The sequence below is a fragment of the Artemia sp. Qi Xiang Cuo genome, chromosome 9, assembly GCF_049724085.1.
Source record: "Artemia sp. Qi Xiang Cuo chromosome 9, ASM4972408v1, whole genome shotgun sequence".
Taxonomy (NCBI): domain Eukaryota; kingdom Metazoa; phylum Arthropoda; class Branchiopoda; order Anostraca; family Artemiidae; genus Artemia; species Artemia sp. Qi Xiang Cuo.
Window position 1 is genome coordinate 54,957,935 of NC_142802.1, and position 25,460 is coordinate 54,983,394.

The window sequence follows — 25,460 nt, forward strand, 5'->3', positions numbered from 1 at the left end:
CCATCTTTACTAATTTTGGTTGTGTCATATGTTTGCTTGTGTCTGAAGGTACTTAGAAGGGAAATTTTTGGGAGGGATGTCATGCATAGAAGTTGTTTAGAAAATAAAATAGGAAGTAGTTGCAAAGTGGATATTAAAAATTTTAGAAAAATTTGTAAGTTTGGGGATGAGACATAGAGAGGGTTTTCTATCGTAGTGTTATTTTCAAAAGTGTTTGAATTTATTATGTTTTATGTGTTTTGTTGTATTTGTAATATCCATGGCTCATTGGGCTTTTGTGAGAAATATATCTATCTATCTATCTATACTAACGGTACGGCCATTCCTGGGGGGGGGAATGATGTCTAACAGCACAATTCTTAGTCCTTCACTTCATTTTTTACACATTCTGATACTCGCTATCGCTTGTAGTACTCGCTGCCGCTTATCTTTTTGCCGCATGTTCTTTTGTTCTTCACTTTAATTTTGTCTTTTAAACGTATATAAATATGACGTGACTCATATGATTTTTTTTCCCATGATTAAGTCTCTAAGCGATTTTTCTCTAACTCGTGACTTATCTGGTTATTTTGAGGCCAGAAAATACCAGGGTGCCAATTTTCGCCAAAAATTTATGGAGCCGTTTTCGAGAAAAAATGCATAAATATATAAATAAATAATTATTGCTCGTTTAAAGAGAGCAGATAGATACAATATAGCTATTGTAGCTGCTGGTAGTGATGGCGATACATGTCTAAGGACAGTAATGCCCTATTGATTGAACAATCAACATATTCAGACAGTTAAATCATGTTTATTAAGCAGCATTTATCAGACGATCATACAGTTAAATCTGATATGTAATCACAAGGAAATTCATGATTAGTTACTGACAATGGGCGCCCATAGGCTGAATTTTAGGGGGGGGGGGGGCAAAATATTGAAATATACGTTATATCCTTGAATATCCGTATATTCTTCCAAATTCATTCGAGGGCACCTTATTGTAAAAACACACGATTTTCCCTTTTAAAATGTAAAATGTAGTTTTGATATTGGCCTTGCTTTCAAAACCAACAAAAACAGACAAAAAACATAATGGTGGCAGAAAATTTTGTCAACATCGGTTGGGTTCTGCTAAAGATCACATTTGCCCTCTTAGCGAAATTCTCTATTGTGAACCACATGAGTGAAATGAAATGAACCACATGAAAATGAAATGAGTAAAACTGGAGTTCAGAACATAATCACAAATTTTTAATCATTAAAAATTCAAAAAATAAAAAACGGATTTAAGATTTTGATTTATCTAAATCTAAAAAACATTGATTTAACTCATGAAAAGAAACTTACTTAAGATCTTTAAATCACAAAATTATAACTTTTCAGAAAAAGCAAATTGTGGATTTCGCTTCTGTTTGTAAACTTTGTCTATAGCCAGATCTTCCAAATTGAGCTCTTGTACTCTACACCTGTGAATGCTTAATAAGCTCAAACTTGATAGGCGTACCTCGCTCATAGTGCTCCTCAGCTATGTTTTAATTCGCCTCAGGGTGCTAAAGGATCTCTCCACAGTACATGTTGTTGGTGGGATTGTTAGATAATTAGCAAGGGCTCTCATAATTGAAGGGAAAAATGTAGTTTCAGAGAAGAGATCTATGAGCTTCACTTCCTCACCACATTCTTTGTTTTTCCACAACATCTTACCACGTTCTTGCTTCCACTTCTAAATTGTCATTGTCATAGAACTCAGATAGATCTTTCATTGCATTAACAAATGTATCCTTCTCTGTGTTTTTTTAAATGTTGGGATGGATAAGAATTTCTTTGGACGGGGTTTTGTTGTGGTAATTGAATCTCGATTTCAAGTGACACAAATAGCGAGTCCAAACAAGGAATAAAAACCAGCTAACCTATAGTAATCTATTGAATTATTCGTAGAATTGTTTGAGCAATGAGTTTGTCTTGCGGTTGTCCTAGATGTTTTGATTTCAATTTCCAGTAAATCACAGGTTTCTTGTAATTCTGTGAAAATTCCTTCAAATTCCATGACTGCTTCTACCCTGTGCTTTTGAAAATCCCATAACAATTTTTCTTCTACGTGCATATGTACAGCATGTAGGTCAAAATCGACGGACTGCATTTTGTTTACAACTGGCTCAAGGTATGAAGAGTATCTGGAAATGATTTTCAGACATACGATAAAAACTACTGATGATGTTGCAATATCCAACTGAAAAGCCTGTGAACGCGTTTCTTGGTTCGCCTCATTGTCAGTGGAAATTTGACTCAAAGCTTCCTTGATGGCACTAAAATTGTTTGAAAAGTTGCGTATGCATCTGTACTGCTCAGACCACCTTGTTTCACACAGAATAGGAATTTTTGGGATCTTTTTCCTTCTAAGAGTGCTCTCCCTGAAGAATCGGATCACTTTTTTTATTGTGCCTATTGTGTTTCTAATTTCTGGTACAATATTGAGGTCATTGACTACTAAATTTAATCTATGAGAGGCACAGTGAAAATACACAGATTTTGGATATTTTTCCCGGATTCTTCGTTGAACTGCAGTATCTTTCCCGGCCATCGTTGAACATCCATCAAATCCTACGCCAATTAGCTTTGCCATTTTTAGTTCTATCTTGTCTGTGAAACGCAATATTGCATCAGCAATACTTCCTGTATCTAATTTTTCAAGTTCGGTACACCAGATAAATTCTTCTTTGATCACCCATCCAACGTTTGAATCCGTTTTTATGTAACGTACCCCTATTGACATCTGTTCTTTCCCACTAATATTATCAGTCTCATATGCTAGCAAAGAGAATGCTTGGCTATCATTTACTGCTTTGACTATTGTATCTTGTAGTATAGTCCCACAAATATTTATCAGATCATTTTGGACTCTATGAGAAGTATATTTAGCTTTTCCTGAATATGTCGTTATGTGGTCTTTAAGGACTTGATCTCCTGCTTCAATGCGAAAACGAAGCAGGTCTTGAAAGTTTCCTCCATTTGAATGATTTCCACGGAGAACAATGTCGTGAGTATCACAAAATATGATTGCTTTTAAAATTAATGTAATTTTGCTTCGGTTTATCTGTATAACATCAGATATAGCAGAATCCAGTAGTTCTTTGATGTCGTTTTTCTTCATCGTCATTGAATCAAAGAAGTTATTAGCATCAATTACAGCTTCGTGGTGCCACGTGGATTTGGCATGATTCCGTGCGTCTTCATCAAAATTTTTGAAGTCCTTGTGAGCTTTTATCACGAAAGAGCCAAAAATGCCTCTCTTCAAGGCTGGCTTAAATAACACACAATATTTACAAAGCCCGTCTTTTAGTGAAGTCGATTACACTAACCATGGATAAGCATACAACCAGCTTTCCTTAAATTTACGGGCATCTTTACCAATAATAGAAACATCTTTCTTGAAATCATGAGAATAACAGTTTACACTCGGGTTTGTCAGCAATTCGTATTTTTTACAATCAGAAATACCTGGCTTTTCCAAAAAGCTCCCTAAATCAACACTTTCAACCGCACTGTCATTAACATTCGTGTTTTTGGATTTTAAGGATTGCTGAAACTCATAAAATCTTCTTGAAGTTGACGGTTGTTCCATTACAGTTTCTTTGGCTGTTGATGACGAGACATCGAAATCAACCAACTGCAGATATTTTTCGTTTTCGGGAGGCGTGTTTTCATCAAACTCGGCCTTTTATATATTTTTTGAGTCAAAAAACTTCCAGATATCCATGTGTATAAAACTGAAGAAAATATATCTACTAGAACTACTTCATTAATAATTTGGAATCAGGGTTTTGATTGAGCAAGGAATCATTTTGAATTAAATGTAACGAATTTTTATAGAAAACAGCCAACTAGCAAATAAGTAATGTAGGTGTCATTAATCAATGCCATCAGGGCTTTTAATAATATCTGCAATGATTTCTGCGTATCAATGACTATTCTTCGACATGCGTGCATTAAAATACCAGGAATTAAATAAAAAAAATATTTTTTTCACCTGAAATTAAGGAGCAGCATTAAAACTTAAAACTAATAGAAATGAACCTTTAAACACCTGACTATTCACGCTAAGATTTCTTAGTGCTTTTAAAAAAGCTTATTTTTGTTATAATTAAATAACATTTGTGTTTCAGGAATCGTTCTAACAGAATAGGGAAAAAATTCAAAATTTAGCGTAAATAACTTGTTTTTAAATAGGAGACAACGACCCCCCCCCTCTGATATATATGTAATAATTCTTGGTAGTTTTAATTTTGCTCCTTAGGCATAATTTAATATTATAAAACAATTTTTTTATATTTATTTTTAGTAGATTGGATGGTACTTACGCATTAGCAAGAAAACACCAGAGAAATTGTATAGCGAACATGATACAACAAAACTAGTTAAGCAGCTTCTTTATCAAGAGAATTCCTTGGGTGCTCTAGGCAAAAAGGGTTTCTCACTCCGTGAACAATATTTATACTTTAGTTTGTTGGGGTTGTGGGGCAAAAAAAAGGTACCTAGGTTAGGTTATGTATTTGATTCATGCTATGCTTTACCCCCAGTCCCACCCCTCCAATGTGCAAATGTATAACTCGTATCTGTTTCTAATCTATCGTATTTTCATCATGTTTTGATTTACTTCATGAGAATTAACCCAACTTCATCTATCGATTGTTTTCTGGATAATACTTAAGTACTGACTGTATTTAGGGAGGATTCTTAAGAAGACATTCAATTATAAAACATTTTAAATTCTATTGTTTCTATCTCAAGAGCCTTCATACAGGGTTACTAATTGTTCAAGCATTAGAAGTTGTAAAGATATGCCTGAATATTTAAACAAAATTTACTAGGCTATCCCTAATTTGAGCAAAATATCTTTTCCATTAAATTTTATTCGCCTACCTAACAGCTTCGCAAGACTGTAAAAAGATCCTAAACTGCAATTTAAAATATTAAGCCTACCGAAAATATTACACGGGTGAAGAACCAGAATAATAATTGTAAGGGAAGGGAAATACGTTTGAGGGAAGAAGGTGGCATCACATGTACAACTCTCAGATAATAAAGAACTTAATTTTTACACACCAAATGAAACAAAATTTAAACGGTAAGAATTCGTGGAAAAAAGATCGGTGCTTTCCGATTATGTCGGCCTTTCTAAAAAGTCCAGTTTGGTTAATGCTAATGAGATAAGATAGGATGAATATATAATAGTTTAGAAACAAATTTGGGCAATATTTTTGCACATTAGGTGGGTTGGGGCTGGGGGTAGATAATAGCATATATTAAATACGTAACCTAATGTAACCTAGGTACCTTCCCCCCCCCCAAAAAAAAAAAATACAGTTTAATATCGTATACAAAATGAAAACCACGCTATCATTGCCTACTTTATAGTGGTTAACACGTCAAAAACTGGTTTTATCATGGTCTGCTCTTTAGCGGTTAACCCAAAAAGCCCACAAACTGAGACAGTACCAAATGATCAATTCCTTCAGTATACCATGAGTTCACTCATTAGGTATTAAATAATAACACAGTATGTACGAAACAAAAGTAGAAAAAAAAAATTAAATTATAATTCGGCTTTCAAAAGAATTCTCCTCTAGATATTCAATTTCAGAACTCAAAATACAACTGAAGAATCCAACTTAAAATAAAATTCTTCAATAGTTTTGACCACGACCACAAATGATGTAGAGTCGTATAGCATTAGGAATACAACATTTGAATCGAAATGGTTTAGTCTCATTTCAGAAAGAGAATACTTTTGTAAAAACCTGTTTGAAGAACAAGAACCGTCTATCATTTTTATGCATAGCAACACAACAGACAAAAATCAACGTGCAAGAGAGTAGGACGGTGAAAAAATGTATGGCAAGTAAAATAATATTTGCTAGGGATGGATAGTTATTAGTAATAGATCACTGGGGGTGATAACGTGAATGGGTAATTTTCGGGGAACAATATTTTTTTCGGGGAGCCACAGAGATTTCGGGGAAATCCCCAAAAATGCGGGGATACTAGAAGCCCTGAACACCACGCAACCCTATTTCTGTAAATTTAAACGAGAATATAGGCCTATATACCTAAAATGAAGATTAAAAACTAAAACTAAAAAAATTAAGAACATTTCGCGCATTTTTTGACTTTTAAAACTTTAGCAGAAGTCAGAATTTGCCTCAAACTTACAGGGCTCTTATTTGAAATCCCCAAAACGTACTTAAACTTTTTCAGCTTTTGACGATCTCTTGGGAAGCAAATGTCTTATTTATCTGGTCTAATCGGCACTTTCAATGCTATATATAATAGAAATCTCAAAACAAAAATGTAAGGCACCGTAATTCAGCCCGGGGGGGGCGACCGCCCCCCTGCCCCCCGTATGGGCACCCATGGTTACTGAGTAACATTAAGTTTTCCAGAAATTTTTGTTTCCCAAGAACAATTTTTTTTTTCAATTATGAATAAGCATAAGGATAAATAGTTTTCTCGCAATCTTGACATGATGAAACTCCGCCAAAAGATTTCAATACAAATGATAGGACATAGAATATTATTTGAAAGGATTTTATAATGCTTGAAACAGTTGAAGGATATGATAATCTGGTTAAGAGAAACATGTTGCAATTAAAAGTAATATTTTAATTGTTTAATTGTAGTTTCTATATGTCCTAGGGCTGTATCCTGGATCATTGGGAGGGGGAAGGGTGAGGCGCATTGTTAGAAAAGCGACTACGATATTTTGGAAAGAGCATAAAACACGGAAACCAATGGTATTACTTTTAGTTTATGAGTGTACCAGTTGCAAGGGTTAAATTGAATGGGAGTTGACTTAAACGGGATTGGAAGAGAGTTACAGTTATACGGAAACTACTGGAAATATAATGGGTTCTGTGGTACTTTCCCTGTATATGTATGATAATGTACGTGTAACTATTCCATACCGAGGGAGGATTGACAGACTTCTCCAACATCGACTCAAACAATATCCCTCGGAATTCCGAAAAAGATAAACTAAACGTACTTTTTGAGGTATTAGATCCCCCCTCTAAGTTAACCCCGCTGAATAACCCTTCTCCCTACAGGTGATGCTTATTTTTTTATGGTTGTATTTTATCGTTAACTTTTCTTGCAGGTTTGTTGCAAAGACCTGTGGTTTCTAGAAACAGAAAAACCGGCCACTCCAGGGAGAGTCCAACTTGTCCGTGCATCCACTAATGCCCTTGAGGTTTCTTGGGGAGGAGTCCCTAATGCTGAAGGTTACATTCTTCAAGTGCAGAAATATGAAGTACAACCAGCTGCTCAGACAGCTGCTGCTGCCGCTATATCAGGTCCTGTGACAGCAGAACCAAGTCCACCTCTTGCTCCTAAGCCAATTGCTTCCCCACAGATTCCAGTCTCGCCAAGAATGGGTATGATGACGCGACCTGCAGCTCCAATGCCTGTCAGAGGTAAATTAATTAATTATTTAATCTTGTTCAATTATGTAAATAGAAAATAATTAGTTAATCTGTGTTAAATTTACTTTGAATTTTGTTTTGCTACTGGCAAATCTGACCTTGCATGACTAATTTTAAAAATTGAGCCAAAATACAGTCTTTTATTTCTTATGTTCACATACCTAGATGTTTTGTTTGATTTTCTTTTCTTTATTTTCCCACTGGGAAAGCTGGCCTTGCTATACAAGGGCCTGCTTGAGCGTAATTTGGGACTTTGAGCCATTTCATGGTCTTTCCCCAAATTTTTACCATGTTGGATTGCTCTGTTTTTTATTTAGTGATAAATAGTTCATTTACTGTTCCCATTTTGCCTTTACTATTTTAATATTTCGGTTACTATGGGCTAGAATTCGTTCTACTCTTACGATTTTAGGATAACTTCAATTAACACCTCTATAAGAAAAATTATAAGAGTGAGTCTGGTAGTTATAGAGGCATTAGCGCAGTGGTAGCTAGCAACCTAATAAGAGACGATAATGTCCCATCGTTTTTGCAGCTCTAGCTGCAATATATTATAGTAAAGAACAAACTCTAGCCCATAGTGGTTGAAATATTAAGATAAATCATCATGATGATGCAAAACATCATGGTTGCAGCTGTAGCTATAATCTATTAAAATTATATTGGTTAAAATTATTCTTTGGCTTGAAAAACAAGGAAAGTGGCTGAAACCACTTCCGTAGTGACTGCAACCAGATATTCCGTATCGAAAGCATTTTATTTCCATTTTTCTTCTCCGTAGCTAGCAAGGTACTGGAGCAACATAGAAAGCTTTTTAATTGCTCATTTTAAAGGAAATTATTACTTGTAATACTTTTTGTAATTAACGAAAAATTAGTCTTTAAAAATAAACTCAATATTTTATGAGAAACCTTGTTTTGATATGCATGATCGTGGTTGCAGCGATACGATTTATAGTAACCAACCAAAATAGAATAAAAACAACATCTAAAAATGGTGTCAGATCGAAGCAGAAAATAAATTATATAAAATACAATAATAATTTTTAGAGTTTTAAGAACAATTCTACCTTTTGAATTGAAAGTACATAAAGTTACATACAGGATCGATATAGCCCATTATAAATGGGGATTGTAACATGATTGTAGAGATAGCTGCAATCTAGTTACACTAAAGAGCAAACTCTAGCCCAAAGTAAATGAAATATTAAAATAAATCATCATATGCATGTTGGTGCAACACACTTAAATTTTGGAAAGATGTAACATACAGGAAGGTATCTGAGAGGGTCTTTGGGAGCCAACCCCCCCACCCCCCAATCAACCCAATCTAATATTTTTTGAATTTCTGAGTAATTATTTTTCAAATTACTGATTAAATTTATTCTTTATTATGAGGCATCACCTTTTTTTTAGCACTCACTCCCCCCACCCCAAAACAAAAATAAAGCTAGGGAAGTTCCTAGTAGGCTACACGTCTTATTTTGTCTTCGGATCCTCCAGTTGCAATTGTATCTGCATATCTTCAGTAGCTACACAAGCCTTAAATACCTATCCATGAAGTACTTTTGCACTTCTAGACTGATATTTTGATTGGTATTATACGACTTTGGACAATTGATAAATTAGCCCTAGAGTTGTAACCAACGAACTTAAAAATCCCTAAATATTGTTCTGTGTGAAAATTGGCCCATCTTGGGAACTAAGAAACCGTATAAATTTGGGCTATATCATTTATATTTTAATCTTGCAATTGAAAGAGAATGAAAGATAAAAGGAATCTAATTAACAATAGGCAGAACCATTAATAGGCTAATTAAAAACAAATCTGGATCCCCATAATATAGCAAGCATGTTGCCTAAAATCAATTATACACTTCTTTAACGTAATTCAGCTTTTCAACACTTATCATTTTGGGTTTTAAGATGATACACAAAATGATACCAATTTTCCAATATTAATTACAGCTTATTACGAGCTATCATATTTTGTATTATTATAATACATTGCAATATAATATAATATATAGTTGCAAGTTAAGTATATGTTTTAAAATAAAAAATAACAAAACATTTTATAAAACTTTGATTTCATGCTTTTTAAAATACCCGGATTCACGGTGCCAGATACATCATATTGTCTGATATGCCATCCCTTTTCATCTCGAGAATGTAAAAAAAATTTTTGCCTTCCTATTTTGGGGGAATCAACAGAGACGGTTTGAGAGAAAACAGCTAAGCGACAAGCTTATATTCATTGATTCCTATTGTCGTTTGACTTCTAACTGCAGCATCTTCTTGATGTCATGGCGTCACCATAGGCTCGATACAGCCACCCTGGGACAAATACAAATTTTGTCTTGAAGCTCTGATCTATTTAAATCGTTTGTGGCCAGCAATGTCAATATGCCAGTTTAAAAAAAAAAAAAAAAAAACAAAAAAACATCTACTAATGTATCCAATTTCAAGGTCAGATCCCGGCCCGGCTATGCGGCAGGTTTTCATATATTGGTTCTGACTGTTTTATTGTAAAGAGCGAACTCTAGTCCATAGTGATCGGAATATTAAAATACTTCATTATATGCATGATGATGTATTACACCTACATTTTGACAAGATTATATACAAAAATATCTTTTGAAAAGTCGCTTTTCTGAGGTCTGGTGCCATATTTCACTGACTTCGCGGCCTGATTCCCTGTGGTTCGTCTGCCATTCCAACAAAGAAAAAGCCATAGGCGTTTCCCTGTGTGTAATTATCTTTGAAAAAATCTATCTCATTAAGCAACTCCAGAGTAATGTTGCGAAAGGCAGTGAAAACTGAACCTTCACCTTCATGATCGAATTCTTAATCTTCATGGCCCCGTGAGTGGATTTTTGTTAAGAATGATGATTTGTTTGAAGATTAATAAATTTTGGTCCAGCCGCCTGAAATATCAAATGTAACAAGACCAAGAGGGCCACCCAAAAAATGTAAATTCACGTTGCTTAAAATGAAGAACCTGGACCATCAAATGTGACAAGACCAATCCGAGCAGCTAAAGCAAAGGGCATTGAACAAATGTATGAAGTAATGAAAATGGAGAACAAAGATATATGCGGTTAGAAGACATGTGACAACGAGGTTCGCAAAGAATTAAAACCAAAGGGAAGAGCAAAGAAATATGTAGTTAGAAGACAAGCGACAGTGATTATCACAACGAATCAAAAACACAAGCGAAGAATAAAGAAATATGCGGTTAGAAGCCAAGAGTCGATCAAACAAAGTATTTTTAACTATTGGCTCCCGAGGCAACTGTCTGACTTCGCCTACAGTTATTAGAGTTAAAGCAGAAAATGCAAAAGGATGTTTTCTTTTCCAATAAATTTTCGGGGGAGGATGTATCAGAGACACTCCTCCCTTTGTGTAGGTGTGGATATGACAGGATAATTGATTCTGATACGTTTTTTGCTCATTGGACTCACTGTTCTAAAGCACAGGATGGCTGGTCCTTATTGCACTCTCTGGCTGGAGGGCCATGAGACTGGGATCAACACCACTGGTTTGGACTAGAGAGTCTTGTGCAGCATCCTTTACTTTTTTTATTTACTGTTCTATCTTGTGCATTGTTTTGAAATATTAATTTACACCTTTTTCACAGCTGCCGCAAGTCCCAGCCAAGTCCTACGAATTAGGACTCCAGTAAACGCTGTTGCCACTCAAGCCGTTCAGGTTATAGGCTCTACTTCGGGACCAGTTGTAAGGTTAATATCACCAAACGCTGCACAAACTGGTGTTGTTCGTGTTGCTTCTCAGACTCCAGTACGTCCTGGTGTTTCAACCCAAGGAATTGTCAGAACTCAATCTCCAGGTAAATTTTCTGTTATTTTCCTCCAAAATGTCTAGATTTCAAATGTTCTGAAGTACTTAATTATTTATTATTGATATTTCAATAATTTATATAATAATAATGGCTTTATTTGTTAACATAATTGAATTAACATCATAGCCTAGAATTACATCTGTCAGGAACAAAGGCCGGAGCATTGCCTGAGTGAAGCATGTGTAAACTGCAAGAACTGAAACCTATGCTAATTGTGGGGCTCAGCTAGCATTATCATGTGCATATTATCATAAACAAAGGTTTAGCCCATGTAGTTGTCATGGTTTGAAAGAGAGAGGGTAATAAACTATTTGCAATTGTTAAATCAACCAAATTTTAGCCCATGTAGGTGTCATGGTTTAAAAAAAAGTGGCGGGGGGGGGTGTACTATTCGCTATTATTAAATCAACAATTAAGAATTTTTTGTTTTCAATTAGTATTTATATTGATTACTGTTTTAAGAATCCGCAAAACTCAGATAATCTTTGAGTTCCCCATGGTTACTTGTTTGCTTGTTTTCTTTATTGATTTTTAATTTCTTCGTTATATTGCTTTTCTTTATGTTGGTCTTGTTTTTCTTTGTGTATTACAAGTTTTATTATTAATATTGTTAATACCACCTAACTGTTTCTTATATTATATACCCCATATTATATACCGTCCAAAATTATATCGAAGATCAAGACAATATTTAAACTTGTTGGTTTTTTAGGAGGACAGCCAATTCTTTCTTGAGCAGAGACCTTGTATTCGGCCGTCCGAAGGTAAAAACGCGTATATACAGCAGGTCACTTTCTGCATTATATATTATATACCACTGAATTCAGCTCAAAGACGTCATTCCAATGGTATATGCAAGAATGTCCTAATGCAATCCTTTGTAAATTGAAGCTTTGTCTTCAGAAAGATGTGTAATTTTGTAATAGTTATTTTGGACCGATATCGGTATCAATCTTTGAATCAATCTTCGATATCGGTTTATATCTTTTTAGGCACTCAGGTTCGAATAACAACACCTGGTGGCACTATTGTCCGTCCTGGCACACCGCAAGCACTTCAGGCTAAGCAAATAAAAATGCAGAACACTGGTCCACAAATTCAAGCGTCACCAACTGGTGGGCATATCATTCGTATGGTTGAAACTCGTCAGCTTACGGTAAGTCCTCATAACGGCATTTTCGACAAACCGATACTTAAAGGTCATAAGTCTTAATTTTTTAGCTGTAAATATCAGGGGTTCTAAAAAGGCTAGGGGTTCTAAAAGGGCTTGAGGTTACGCCCTAACCTTGGAAAGAGTTCTTGGCAATTTTATATAGATTCACCTTTTAGTTATACAGTATTTTCAAGCCAACCAGTTCAATGATTAGTTTAGCATAACTGGATAAAACTATCTCTCAAACTGTAAAATAGTCACGAGAAAATGGGCTTAGTGCTCACGCTTTAATGATGGTGCATTTGAATCAGAAATAATAGATAAGGTAGTTATTAAAAAAAAAATTTAACGAAACAGTGGAGTACGATTAAAAAGAATAAGAAAAAATATCAAATAAAATAAACATGCAACACTTCAATTTTAATTCTAAAAACATTATGCAGACAGAAAAGAAAACAGTTAAAATCATGATCAACATATGATAGTAAGGGAACAAGTAAAAAAGAAAAAATAGGACTGGAGGCTATGAGATTTTTAGCTTTGTGACCTTTTTTAGGCTCAGACAACGAAATAAGGGTGCTTCAATGCTTGAATAATTGTTAATGAGGTTTTAATTGCGGGTTCGTTGTGAGCGTTGCGTGAGACTTAGGATATTTGAATTGGAGGGTTTTTTTTTTTTTTGCTATTTTTTATTCTTTAATTTGCTGTCCTGTTTTCTAAAGAAAATTAAAAAAGGTACTATATTTTGTATAGAAATATTTATATACAGGGGACCTAGCAATAAAAATAAGCGATTAAAATAAAATAAATTAGTAACTAATGTTGGATACCCCCTTTGTGAATAATTTATTTATGTAAAGAGAAATCTAGACAATTTTTGTTCTTTGTTATATCACCTTATGTTCTCTATAACTTTTAAATTTGATTTTCTTAATCCTTGGCTTGCGTATTCTACCAGCTCATGCGAACACGTTCGTTTTGACGGACTAGATGTGCGACGCTGATGCATTTAATAATTTATATGGTGTTGCTTGTTTGACCCCAGGAAATTGTGTTACCACAAGCTTAAATTGCCTTGTTAGCTCCACTAAGAATGCTATTTTTCTTATTTTTTAGTAGTCAATTAGTTCAATTTCCATCCAAGAGTATAAGAAAAAGCGATAAGCTGGACTTGAAAAGGCGTCCTTGTTTGGTTAATAAATATTGTGCTTGGATTTTGCTTATTTTAAAGACAGTATTTCATTATTTCAGTATTTATGTATGGTTTGTTCCTTAGAATCATTATTATAACTTTCCGTGCTCGGCTGTTTTTGCTAAACAATTGGCCAAAATCTAAAGGTTTATATGTTATTATCAGCCAATTTTAGTTAGTGATAGGCCTTCATGTTTCACTGGCTCTGCTAGCAATAACTAACAATAAACAACTAGTTTTTGTAACTGAGAATTAGTAAAACTTATTTAAAACTGATAAACTGCTCGAAGCTTAGTATTAAGAAATCACCAACACCATCTAGTGTTGACAACTTTGCCCCTCCTTTTTTAAAAGCCTTTTTCAAGCTGCCAAAGATTTTTTAACCCTATTGTAGCACTGGGAATTGATGTTCTGTTTGGTAATACTGGGCCCATGGTTCGATTCCCGCTATATGTTTTTTTTTATCTAAGCTGCTGCATACTTGTCTTCTCTGGTACTTTTAAATGTTGATGAAGATAAAGAAAATAAGAATTTCGTCACTAGTAGTCCTGCCAGATTAAAATCAACCAGTCTATTTGAATTTCCAAAATGTTCTGAAGTTAATATTCGAACATGCTGTATTATATTATAGCCAGTGTGTTGTTTTTTGTTCTTTTTTTGTCTATTTTCTTTATAGTCTGAACACGGTAGGTTAATAAAATTTTCGAATTGAATTCTCAACCTAAGACTAATTTCTGCAGACTGGAGTTTGACCTATTGAAAAAATATTCGGAATAGTTTTTGGGAAAAGGTGACTAATTATCACCATATAGAAAACTTTCAACTTTACTCCTAAAAAAATTGCAGGTTGGTTTGTCAACTTTCTTTTAAAGTTTCTTTTTTGATACATTTGCCTCGGGCAACAGCGCTATCAGTGGAGCTAAAAGTTTCAAGCCCTGTCTTCATATTTTAAATAAAGTTTAATTGAGGCTTAATAAAGCTTACAACAACGACGAGGGTTATATTAAATCAACAAAATAGAAATCAACCGTGAAAGGCCAGTATTTTTACACCATCTCCAGAGGTCTTTCTTGGAAGCACGTGAACAAAAAAAAAATGATGAAGAGCAAAATAAATGCAAACGTAGGTAGTAAAACCAAGTGAACGATAAAATATCGTCCGTAAATCCTATTGGGTTATACGAAAAATTGTGTTATGTATTCGGAATTTTGAAACGGGAATTTAATGTACTCATATAAAACAATATTCTAAGAGCAAATATGAAAGCTATTAACATGAAACTCTAGCTTTTTTTTTCTTTTTTAAATGCAAGTTTTCATAAAAATTATAGGCCATTTCTTGCAAACAGATTCAAAATCCTTATTTTTAGTCTCTTTTAAAACTTTGAAAATATCATATATGTTCATCGGTTTTGGGCACAGCAGTATTGACACCCTCCCCCCCCCCTCTCCAAAAAAAGAATGACTAACAACAACAACAAAAAAGATTTACTTCTATCGTTTATGTATTGGTTTTTAGGTTACTCAACAACGGCCTGGGATTCCGAGGGTTGTGAATCCTGGTCAACAAGGAGTTACAAGAATGCTGCGCCCTACTGGAACCGTCATTCAAGGACATGGAGGAGCAAAACAAATTATTGTCCAACAGCCTCCTGGAGGTCAGTTTTAGTTTCTATTATTGCATCATTATTTTCTATAATCCGGAAGAGGATCATCCCTATTTCTGTTTTTTTTTTTTTTTTTTTTTGGAAAAAAAAAGTTCCCTCACTTGAAGGTAAACCCAAAGAGTACTAGATATGAAATTATCTTCCATTCCCTAAAAAAGAACCGAAATATCCCTTAGGATTCCTCTTCTGATCTCGTCTGAAAAAACAGTCTAAAAATTTAAATAAATTCAGGTTTCATGCAATAATGATTTGTATATATTTATTAACATCTATTTTTTGGTATTTTTCCTCAGTCCTTATGCTGTTTCATTGATCAGATGTAAAGATATACATATTAATTTTATATAAACTTTTAGGTAATGTATTCTAATGCTAATTTATCTTTTCACTTGACTTACTTTGACTTAGAGCTCCTGCTGGTGGTCCAGCGTAGAGAGAGATGTGACTCTTCGCCTCTATTCCGAACGGTCCTGCGCAAGCGTGACTGCTTATTAGAGATCAGCACCGATCATGGAGAGGTACTGGGTAAGGCTGTCCCTCTATCGGAATCGGTGTCTTCCACGAGGGCGCTTCCAGCCATGTTCAAGGGGGATCAGAATTTAAAAGTGTTCTGGTGGGTGCTTCTGCTGGCATGTGAATTAAATGGCTGAACCACCGTAGGGTTCTTAGGGCGAGCTGACGAGAGTTGGGTTTATCTTTTCAGTACATTATATACTATTTTTGGGAAAGTAGGGTTTATTTTTTTACCTTTATGAAGGTGGGTGGGGATGGGATATTGGGGAAATCCCCCTTCCTTACTTTGGAATATTGGGACACAGAAATGTACTCTTATCCTTTGATCTTTTTTCCTTTTAAAAACATTTGCGTGTAGACCAATGGTCTCTTTAGCGCAGGTACTGATTTCCTTCGGCCTGGGATGCTATGCGTGGTTGAAGGAAAATCATTAGATGCCAGATTTCTCCGCGTACCCATTTGTATCTATGCCAACTAAGGCTGGGTTTACCGAGTTTCACTGCTGAGCCCCCCATCCCAAACTAAATAATAAATAACTAGGACTTGAACACCTGCTCCATAGGACATAGGATGTCAAATTCAGCGTTACAACCCCTCGGCTGGGACGACTTTGGTCTGATATGCTAAAATCATTGCGCAGAAGCAGTTCACCACTCAAACAATTGACGATTGCATTTTCGATTCAGTAGTTTAAGCAGCGTTAGAATAACACATTTAGAGTTTTCCTTTAAAAATGATCTAAACTGGCTTAAAAATTAGGAAAGCTTTCTTTTTTTCAGGGATTTTAAACCGACTTTTGAAGTATTTTTCAACCAGGAAAAAAAACTGAAGAAAATTAAAGAAAATTTTGTTCGTATATTTTAGTCACCTTCTGGCTTTTTTCTTTTTTAATCTGAAAATATACAAAGTGAATTTTAGTGACGTAATTCGGTTGGTTAATAAAGCTGAATCCCTGTTGCCGAATTAGAGCAAAAAAAATTTGTATGTTGAAAAATTTATACCTCAGAACTGTAGCAGGCACTTGCGTGTTATAGCCACCAAACCAAAGAAGTGAAGTTAATACTAACGAAATATATCATAATATGATGAAAATATAGTACTTAAGTAACGAAATTATGGAAAACAACAGATAATTATGGAAAGCAGGCCGCCCAGAATGTATTATATTAAATACCTAACCACCTCTATATATTATATATTTAATTAAAAAATTCCTTGCCTAGGCCAAGCTTCCAGTTTCATAATAGATCAAGAACAAAGTGTGGTCGCTATAACATGTAATTGCCCTGCAATAAATAACATACCAAAAACTTGCACTGGGAAAATAAAAATTAAGCAAAAAAAGTTGAATATACTCCAATGTTAATGGAGTTATCTCTACTTGCTTCTGTCCTAAATTCTGCCTGGCTTGGAATATTATCTGGCTTTCGTGCACTAATTGAAGGCTATTAATGAACCTTGTTGACTAGCTTAATTGTAATTTTTTTTTTTTTAAAGGTCAACCTAGATTAGCAACACCAATTCGTCCAGGCATGCGTCCTCAAACATCAATCCAAGGTCAAGGGACAAGACAAGCTATTGTTATGTCGCGTACGCAAGGATCCCAAGGTCACATTGTTGTAGTAACTAATCCTCAAGGGATGAAGGTTGCGACTCCTGGCTCTGTCACTACTCAATCTGGTATGTTCCTCTTCTTGACTTTTATACATATATTTTCAAAATGTAATATTTTTTTCTAGATATATATATATATATATATATAATTTATTTATGCCCGCTCATGAACAAAAAATGACAAGCGGAGTATAAAGAGAGAAAAAGGAAAAAAGCAAAGAAACTACAACAATCCAAATCATACACACTATAATAGCACACTAACTAATCAGCACAGTCATAAAGGGTGTGCACCGGCAATAACTCGGATCATTTTTCGAATGATCTTTTTCTAGCCTGATTTTCCAGATCTGGCAGTACTTCGGTCGGGTCACTCAAATTATACGAGCTCAGGAGACGAGTGTTACGCTCGTATAACGGTAGACGCAGCAAAAATTTCAGATACTTGCAATAAACTGATCGAAGTTTCATTTTTTCTGTTGCCGTTAACCAATCCCATAGCGGTGAGATATATAGAAGATGTGGCAATGCAATCGCTGAATAAAGTCGTAATAACACTTTTCTATTGTAACTATACTTGAGTGCTGCTAACTTAGCATAACTAAATCTAATCGCGGTAGATACATTTTTGATAAGCAGGGTGCTAGAACTGATGATGTTGGAGCCATACGTAACACCAAGGTATTTAAGTTGATGCACCAAAAATATTTTCGTTCCATTAATGATGACATAAGGCTCAATTCTAGATACTAGACTACGCGAGGGCGACCGCGGATAAATAACCATGAACTCTGTCTTTTGGGCATTCACTTTGAAACCTAAGCCATTGTACCCACCAATCAGCTGGTCGAGGTTACCCTGGAGGCTTGCAAGGTTATTACTTATCATAAGCACATCATCAGCGTAACATAATAAACTAAAATCACAAAGTCCTAGGAAGAACCCTCCATATATATGCTTTGTTATTGACGAAGTAAGAACATTGAACATCACCGGACTAAGAGTTGATCCCTGTCGAAGCCCTCTAAAAAGCCTTATAGGACTAGATAATTCTTGACCCAGTTTAACCCGGATAAATGAATATCGATACCAATAAGAAAGGCAAGCTAATACATAAGCGTTAACACCATTTTCCAACAAATTAATAAAAACTTCGGCTTGAATTACCGAGTCGTAGGTAGATATATTGACACTACACACAAACAGGGGGCTCCCTGAACTTCCTGCATTCGAGATAATACGCTTCAAAACCCTGATGAGCAAACGCGCAGCTCAGATTTCGACGGAACCCAAACTGACGGTAATCTAAAGAGCATTTCAACACTATTTCTGGCAAAATAGTTCTTTCTAAAACTTTGCTGAGGGCTGTAGATACTGTTATGGGACGGTAACCAGAACATTCATTTGGGTTTTACATTTTTTGGGATATTACTCACAACACTCGCACAAAAAGATTTCGGGACCACTGCAGAATCTATGCACATTTGATACAGGAGTGTTAGATGTTCTAATAGTAGTGTAGAACCATTAGACAGATGTTCAGACGAGATTGTATCAAATCCAGGAGCTTTCTTTCTCTTTAGCTGTTTAATAGCAACCTTAACATCAGCTTTCTTAACCTCAAATGAACTTCTCTTTTGAAGCAGGGGTTCTAGCACAGGGGAGAAACGTTGTGCCTCCGTTTTGCAAAAAATGCAATAACAAACCTTCACATGGAAAACATTTTCCCCAAAAGACACTCCCCACCCAGACATCGCCTGCCTTGTGCTGTTTCTGAACTCGTTCCTATCTTGTCCCCCATCTGTTGTTTTACCTCCAAGTATGAAAAAACCTTTGTCCCCTTCATTACTGAAACCGCGAGTTTTCCCTTCTTTTTTTCGGTACTAGTGATACCCAAGTTTTATGTTCGTTTGATTCGATTGATTCTTTTGTTCCCTCCCCCTTTCTATATGTTCACTTTTAAACTTTTTAATGTATATTTTATTTCATTATTTTTTAGTTTATTTTTTAGTTTTTACCTTTTTAACTTTCTAACATTTTGCCGCTTAATGTGTTTGACTAATGAATGATTTTGCCATTCTGATATTATTGTTTTTGGCATTGTTTTGCCAGTTTTTTAGTTGTGCTCTTTTTGGTTTTATGATTCCGAAATGCGAATTCGGGCCTTGTGATAGAAATTTTTTGAAATAAATATCTTATCTAAAAGCCTCAATAATTCACTTTGAATTCCAAAAATTTGGCCATTTACCTGATTTGTTTGATTTTTCTTTACCTTTTCTGATTAGTAGCTTCTGAGCACACAAAAGAAATGGCGGATATTTACGGAAGTGACAAATAAGAAAAAATTTGATACAAGAAGTCGGTTTAGTTACATAAACGCAAATACGTGAAAACTTTATTGAAAGAAGTGTAAGATATTTATTGGAATCGATTATTCAAATTCAAATTTCATTAGTGGGACGTTCTTGAAGTCACTGGATACAGGGCTGCAGATTGAGTTTGAAGTTTCTAGGAGGAATTAAAAGAATATGTTGACAAAATCGTCCAGTATGCCAACAAGTGTGGACATATATGCAAGTTAAATAGCTAAATTTTCCAAGGTGTTGGCACGCGGCAGCGACAGCTTGGAGCCTCCCCCTCCTCCCTGCCTTACACCACCCCTTCTCCCCCTAGTTACGCCCTTGACGGGATATCATGATTTTAACCGATTGAATTTTTAGTTCTTTTTTCCCCGCATTCCCAGCCATAGAGCCTTACGAGGGGGGATAGTTGAAGTTTGATGATGAATGTTCTGTGTTTTGCGGTATTAATTAAATCTTATCGTTTGCGTTAGTTTTACCTGGGAATCGCGAGAATAATATTCTTCGTTCGGGCAATGGTATTTAGGTACTCTTCTATTAACCGCACTCTTCTATCACTCTTTTACTTGAGACGCGACAGTTACCGGGACAGATACATGAGAGATACCCGATGATAAAACAGTTGTTAGAGCGGAATTGAGTGAAATGGGTGAAACTGGGATATAAACAAAGGCAAGAACTGTATTTAACAGTCATCACAAACCATCGCATCACCAAACTGCAGGAGGCCAACAGATCTGCACACACTTCATATTCCCCAGTGTCATCAAGACTTTCACTCTTTATTTCCTCTTATACAGTTTTGTTTTTGACGATTGATGCTGGCCAAAAGGCTTTGTCTCTCCGGGTATTTCCCCAAAGTTGTGACCTATCTGCATCATTTCTTTTCACACCGGAAGACGAACAATTATCTTATTACGAACATTTTTATTAAGTTAATTAAAAAAAACTTTTTTCCACAAATAAGTTTTTTCAAAGAAAAGTAAAGAACTCCATTGAACAAAAAATGAGCTAAAACAAAATCAAATAATCTACCAAGCGTGAAACTATCACAAATCCGCATCGATAAATAAATGAAACTCAAAGCGAGCAGAAATTACAATAAATAACCGAGTTAAACTCAAAACGAGCTCAAATTAGCATAAATTGCGCTCAAAATCCCTATGCCTTCCCAAGGCCAAAATATAATTTGCACTTTACTGAAAAAAAATATAAATGTGTTTGCTTTTATAACTTTAATAAATCAAAAAATATTAACATTTTGATTACTAAATGTCAGTATATGTATATTAAACTGACAATGCACATTCATTTGTATTTTTTCAGTAAAGTGCAAATTTTGTTCTGGGCTTCGGAAGGCATAAGGGTTTTGAGCCCAACTTATGTTAATTTCTGCTCGTTTTGAGTTTGACTCGGTTATTTATTGTAATTTATGTTAGTTTTGGGTTTCATTTATTTATCGATGCTGATTTGTGGTAGTTTCATGCTTGGTAGATTATTTGATTTTATTTTTGCTCATTCATTAGGGGGATGAGATAGCCATTTTGGTCTGCATAGTCGAGAATCTAATTAATATGTCTTTGAGGATGACTTAATCCCCCAAAGTTCCTGGGAGAAGGGCTGCAAGTTATAAACTTTGCCTATTGTTTACATATAGTTTTGGTTATTTGGAAGTATACAGGCGTTTTCAGGAGAAATTTTTTTCTGGTGGGGGGAGGGGGAGTTCGAGTAGGGGTTACGGGGGAGAATCCATGGAGGATATTTCCTTGGGGGAAGGGACATTTCTATGAAGGGGGCGCCGGATTTTCCAGCATTATTTAAAAAACGATCAGAAAGTAAATTAAAAAACAATTTTTTTTTTCAACTGAAAGTAAGGACCATTAATAAAAATGAAAACGAATAGAGATGATTACGTATACAAGGGGACTCGCCCCCTAGTCAGTGCCTAATTCAGTAAACAAAAGTTTTTTTAGTAATTTCAAAAAAACTCACTATTCAAACCAAACAGCCCTTTTAATTCAAGAGCTTGTTATTACAAGAAAAAACGAACTTTAGCGTAAAAAGCGAGGTATTGACTAGGGGGTGAACTCCCTAATATACGTAATAAAAACAAAGGAATATAGAAATTAGTTGCGTGAGTTAATTCTTAAGTTACGTCAGAACAAAATTTCGAGAAAGACATTTAGCCAAAAAAAGAAAAATAAAACACGAATTTCGTTTTAATTATTCATGTGCGGTGAGCCAAAATCAAAGCTGCATTAACTCAAAAACATTCAGAAATTAAATAAAAAAAAACACGTTTGTTTAACTGACAGTACGGAGTGACACCAAAACTTAAAACGAACAGAGAACACCAACGCTCCTCGGTCTTTACGCTAAAGTTTGACTCTGTCTTACAACTTTATTTTTTAAAACAATAAAAAACTTTAACGTAAAGAGTGAGGCGTTGAGGAGGGGACAACCCCTTTCATATACGGAATAATTTCTGTTCGTTTTAAGTTTTAATGTCGCTCCTTACTTCCAGTTAAAAAAAAACTTCGTTTTTTTTATTTAATTTTCTCTAAAAGCTCAGAATTGTCAATAAACAAATTTTGTTTTGTCGACTCCTACATAACCATGTTCACAGCTTTTATACCTACGGGGGGGAGGTTCTCCAAAATATATCACCAGACGATTTATAAAAAATATTAAGGGGGCTTGGAGGGAGAAACGAATTTTTACAAATCCGTGACCGGACTTTTTTAACATAGGGAGATGGTAGTATGCCCAATTTCCGAAAAAAAAACTAATGCACCGCTTTCGACTTAAATTTACAGATATATATATATATATATATATGTATATATATATATATATATATATATATATATATATATATATATATATATATATATATATATATATATATATATATATATATAATGTTTTAGAGGTAATTACCTGGCCAGAAAAAAAATAAATGAGAGAGAGAGAGAAGAAGAAGAAGAAAAGGACTGTCATTCTAATCCAGTAATTGAGATAAATGTGCACTTGAACGAGGTTTTAACCTTGCTCATCTATCCAATTACCTAGGACCAAACAGTATAACCGAACCATCAACCAAATCGAAATGTCCAAATCCATGCAAAGTCGTCATCAATAAATGGATATAATTATTGTTCGTTTAATAAGATAGGTAGCTGATACAACTTATTACTAAAGGGAGGTTAAAAATTGCTTGGTAATGATAATGCTGTGCTTGGGAAGTTAAACTTGTGTTACAATCAAACAGTCCGGGGTAACGAACTGTAAGTAAGGAGCAACCCGGCTCAATAGTAACCGAAACTCTCAAAAAACGGAATTTTGATACAAGTAGATACATCAAAAGAATCGGATTTTTATGCTGATTTAAAAAAAATACGTTTCATCAAGTTTAGTCTTACCCATCAAAAGTTGCGAGCCTGACAAAATTTGCCTTATTTTCGAAGAAAGGGGGAAACGACACCTAAAAGTGATAAAACTTTATCAAAATCAAACCATAAGATTCAGCGTAACAGAAAATCCTACTGTAGATGTTTCAAGCTCCTATCTGCAAAAATGAATTTTGTATTTTTTTTTTGCCAGAAGAAAGATCACGGATGCGTGTTTACTTGTTTGTTCGTTTTTTTTTTTTTTTTTTTTTCAGGGGTGATCGTATCGATCCAGTAGTCCTAGAACATCGTGAGAGGGCTCATTCGAATGGAAGTTAAAACTTCTAGTGCCCTTTTTAAGTGACCAAAAAAATTGGAGGGGAACTTGCCCCCTACCACGCTCATTTTTTTCCCGAAGTCACCCAATCAAAATTTTGAAATAGCCATTTTGTTCAGCATAGTCGAAAATCTAATAAATATGTCTTTGAGGATGACTTAATCCTCCACAGTTTCCACGGGAAGGGCTGCAAGTTATAAACTTTGCCCATTGTTTACATATAGTTTTGGTTATTGGGAAGTATACATACATTTTCAGGAGGGATTTTTTTCTGGTGGGGGGGTCGGAGGAGGGGGTTAAGCGGGAGGAAGTTCCTTGAGGGAGGGGACATTTCTATGAAGGGGGTGTCGGATTTCCCAGCATTATTTAAAAAACGATCAGAAATTAAATTAAAAAAAACAAGTTTTTTCCACTGATAGTAAGGAGTAACATTAAACCTTAAAACGAACATAAATTATTACGTATATGAGTGGGTTCGCCCCCTAGTCAATACCTCGCTCTTTACGCTAAAGGTTTTTTTAGTACTTTCAAAAGAGCTATTTATTCTAATTAAACGGACTTCGTGATTCGAACAAAATTCGAACTTTAGCGTAAAAAGCGAGGTATTGACAAAGGAGCGAACCCCCTCATATACGTAATAATTTCTGCTCGTTTTAAGTTTTAATGTCGCTCCTTACTTTCAGCTGAAAAAACTTGTTTTTTTATTTAATCATAAAATGAACTCCAGTAGGATTTGTTGAATGGAGGGCTGGAACGGATTCACAGCGTTATTGTTACACATTTCTTCAAACCTTGGCTTGTTGGTTCTATTTGGCAATCCAATCAAGCACCAAAATTTCGCAGTTCCAATTTTGCAAGTTTCGAGCATTAGTTTGAGTTTGTTAGCTCTGAAAAGAGCTATTGGATAGTTTAAGATAAGAATACATATAGGCAGAAAATTGAAATTCTTGAGGCTTGCCCTTTTATTAAAAGAAATACAGTTTACTTGCACATTGATCTAGCAACAAAGAATACTCATTTATAGCCGGAGAGGGAGCTCCTTACCCCAAAAAACCAAAAACTTCCTTCATTACTCTAAAATTAGGTCCAGGCATTTTATTTCTTTTCAGTTTTTTGATCAACAATCATTTGGTTACAAAACTCTTCAGTCAAAAAAATTTCGCAGTCCCAATTTTGCAATTTTCGAGCATTAGTTTGAGTTTGTTAGCTCTGAAAAGAGCTATTGGGTAGTTTAAGATAAGAATACATATAGGCAAAAAATTGAAACATGACTATGAATAGGCTACATAAATTTACCTTAAGCTAAAATACATTTTTCTGTGCCGGAATAGATTGTGAAAAATGTTCTTTTTCTCTATGAATCCAAAGTTAAGGCAAAAAGAGCATTTTTCAAAATGACAAACATATTCTCAAAAACAAACCTACAAAGAATTTAAAAACTAGCTTAAGGTAGGAGGAGGAGGACACGCCTCGAAGGTTTATTTAGATTCTGTTGGGTAAGAGAGAAATCCCTCCACCCCCTCCCCCATCAAAGGGTGCACCCCCCTCCCCTCGCCAACCGATGGGGCATCCAAGGCTGTATATCCAATTACTTTCGTATCAAGTAAATTCAGGAGGAGGGTTGCTAGCCCAACCGTTCCTCGGTGCATTTAGTTCTCCGGTCTAACCGTCCCTAGCTGCAATTAGTTTTCCGGTGGCTAGCCAGATATCCAGAGGCACGTAAAGTCAGCTCTGCATACACACTGAATGCATTGGAACACACTCCGGACGAACACCATTACCTCCATACGAAAAAGTTTATACTCAGAAACTGAATTTGTTATCATGGTCTCTGACAAAATATAAATTTAAAAGATATTTTTTTCTAAGTACATCCAAGTTTAAGTCCATAAAATATCTTTAACCTACATAAAAT

At 35.1% G+C, this 25,460-nt stretch overlaps 1 protein-coding gene across 1 annotated transcript in view; it reads left to right on the top strand.

The window, feature by feature from the left end:
- The window catches only part of Hcf (Host cell factor), an 82,892-nt gene that overhangs the window by 22,759 nt on the left and 34,673 nt on the right, over window positions 1-25,460 (top strand). The window contains exons 6-10 of the mRNA XM_089095031.1: window positions 7,136-7,451; window positions 11,100-11,309; window positions 12,314-12,477; window positions 15,185-15,323; window positions 17,343-17,525. Of these exons, the coding sequence (XP_088951157.1) occupies window positions 7,136-7,451; window positions 11,100-11,309; window positions 12,314-12,477; window positions 15,185-15,323; window positions 17,343-17,525 (1,012 nt within the window). The remainder of the gene's footprint in view (window positions 1-7,135; window positions 7,452-11,099; window positions 11,310-12,313; window positions 12,478-15,184; window positions 15,324-17,342; window positions 17,526-25,460) is intronic.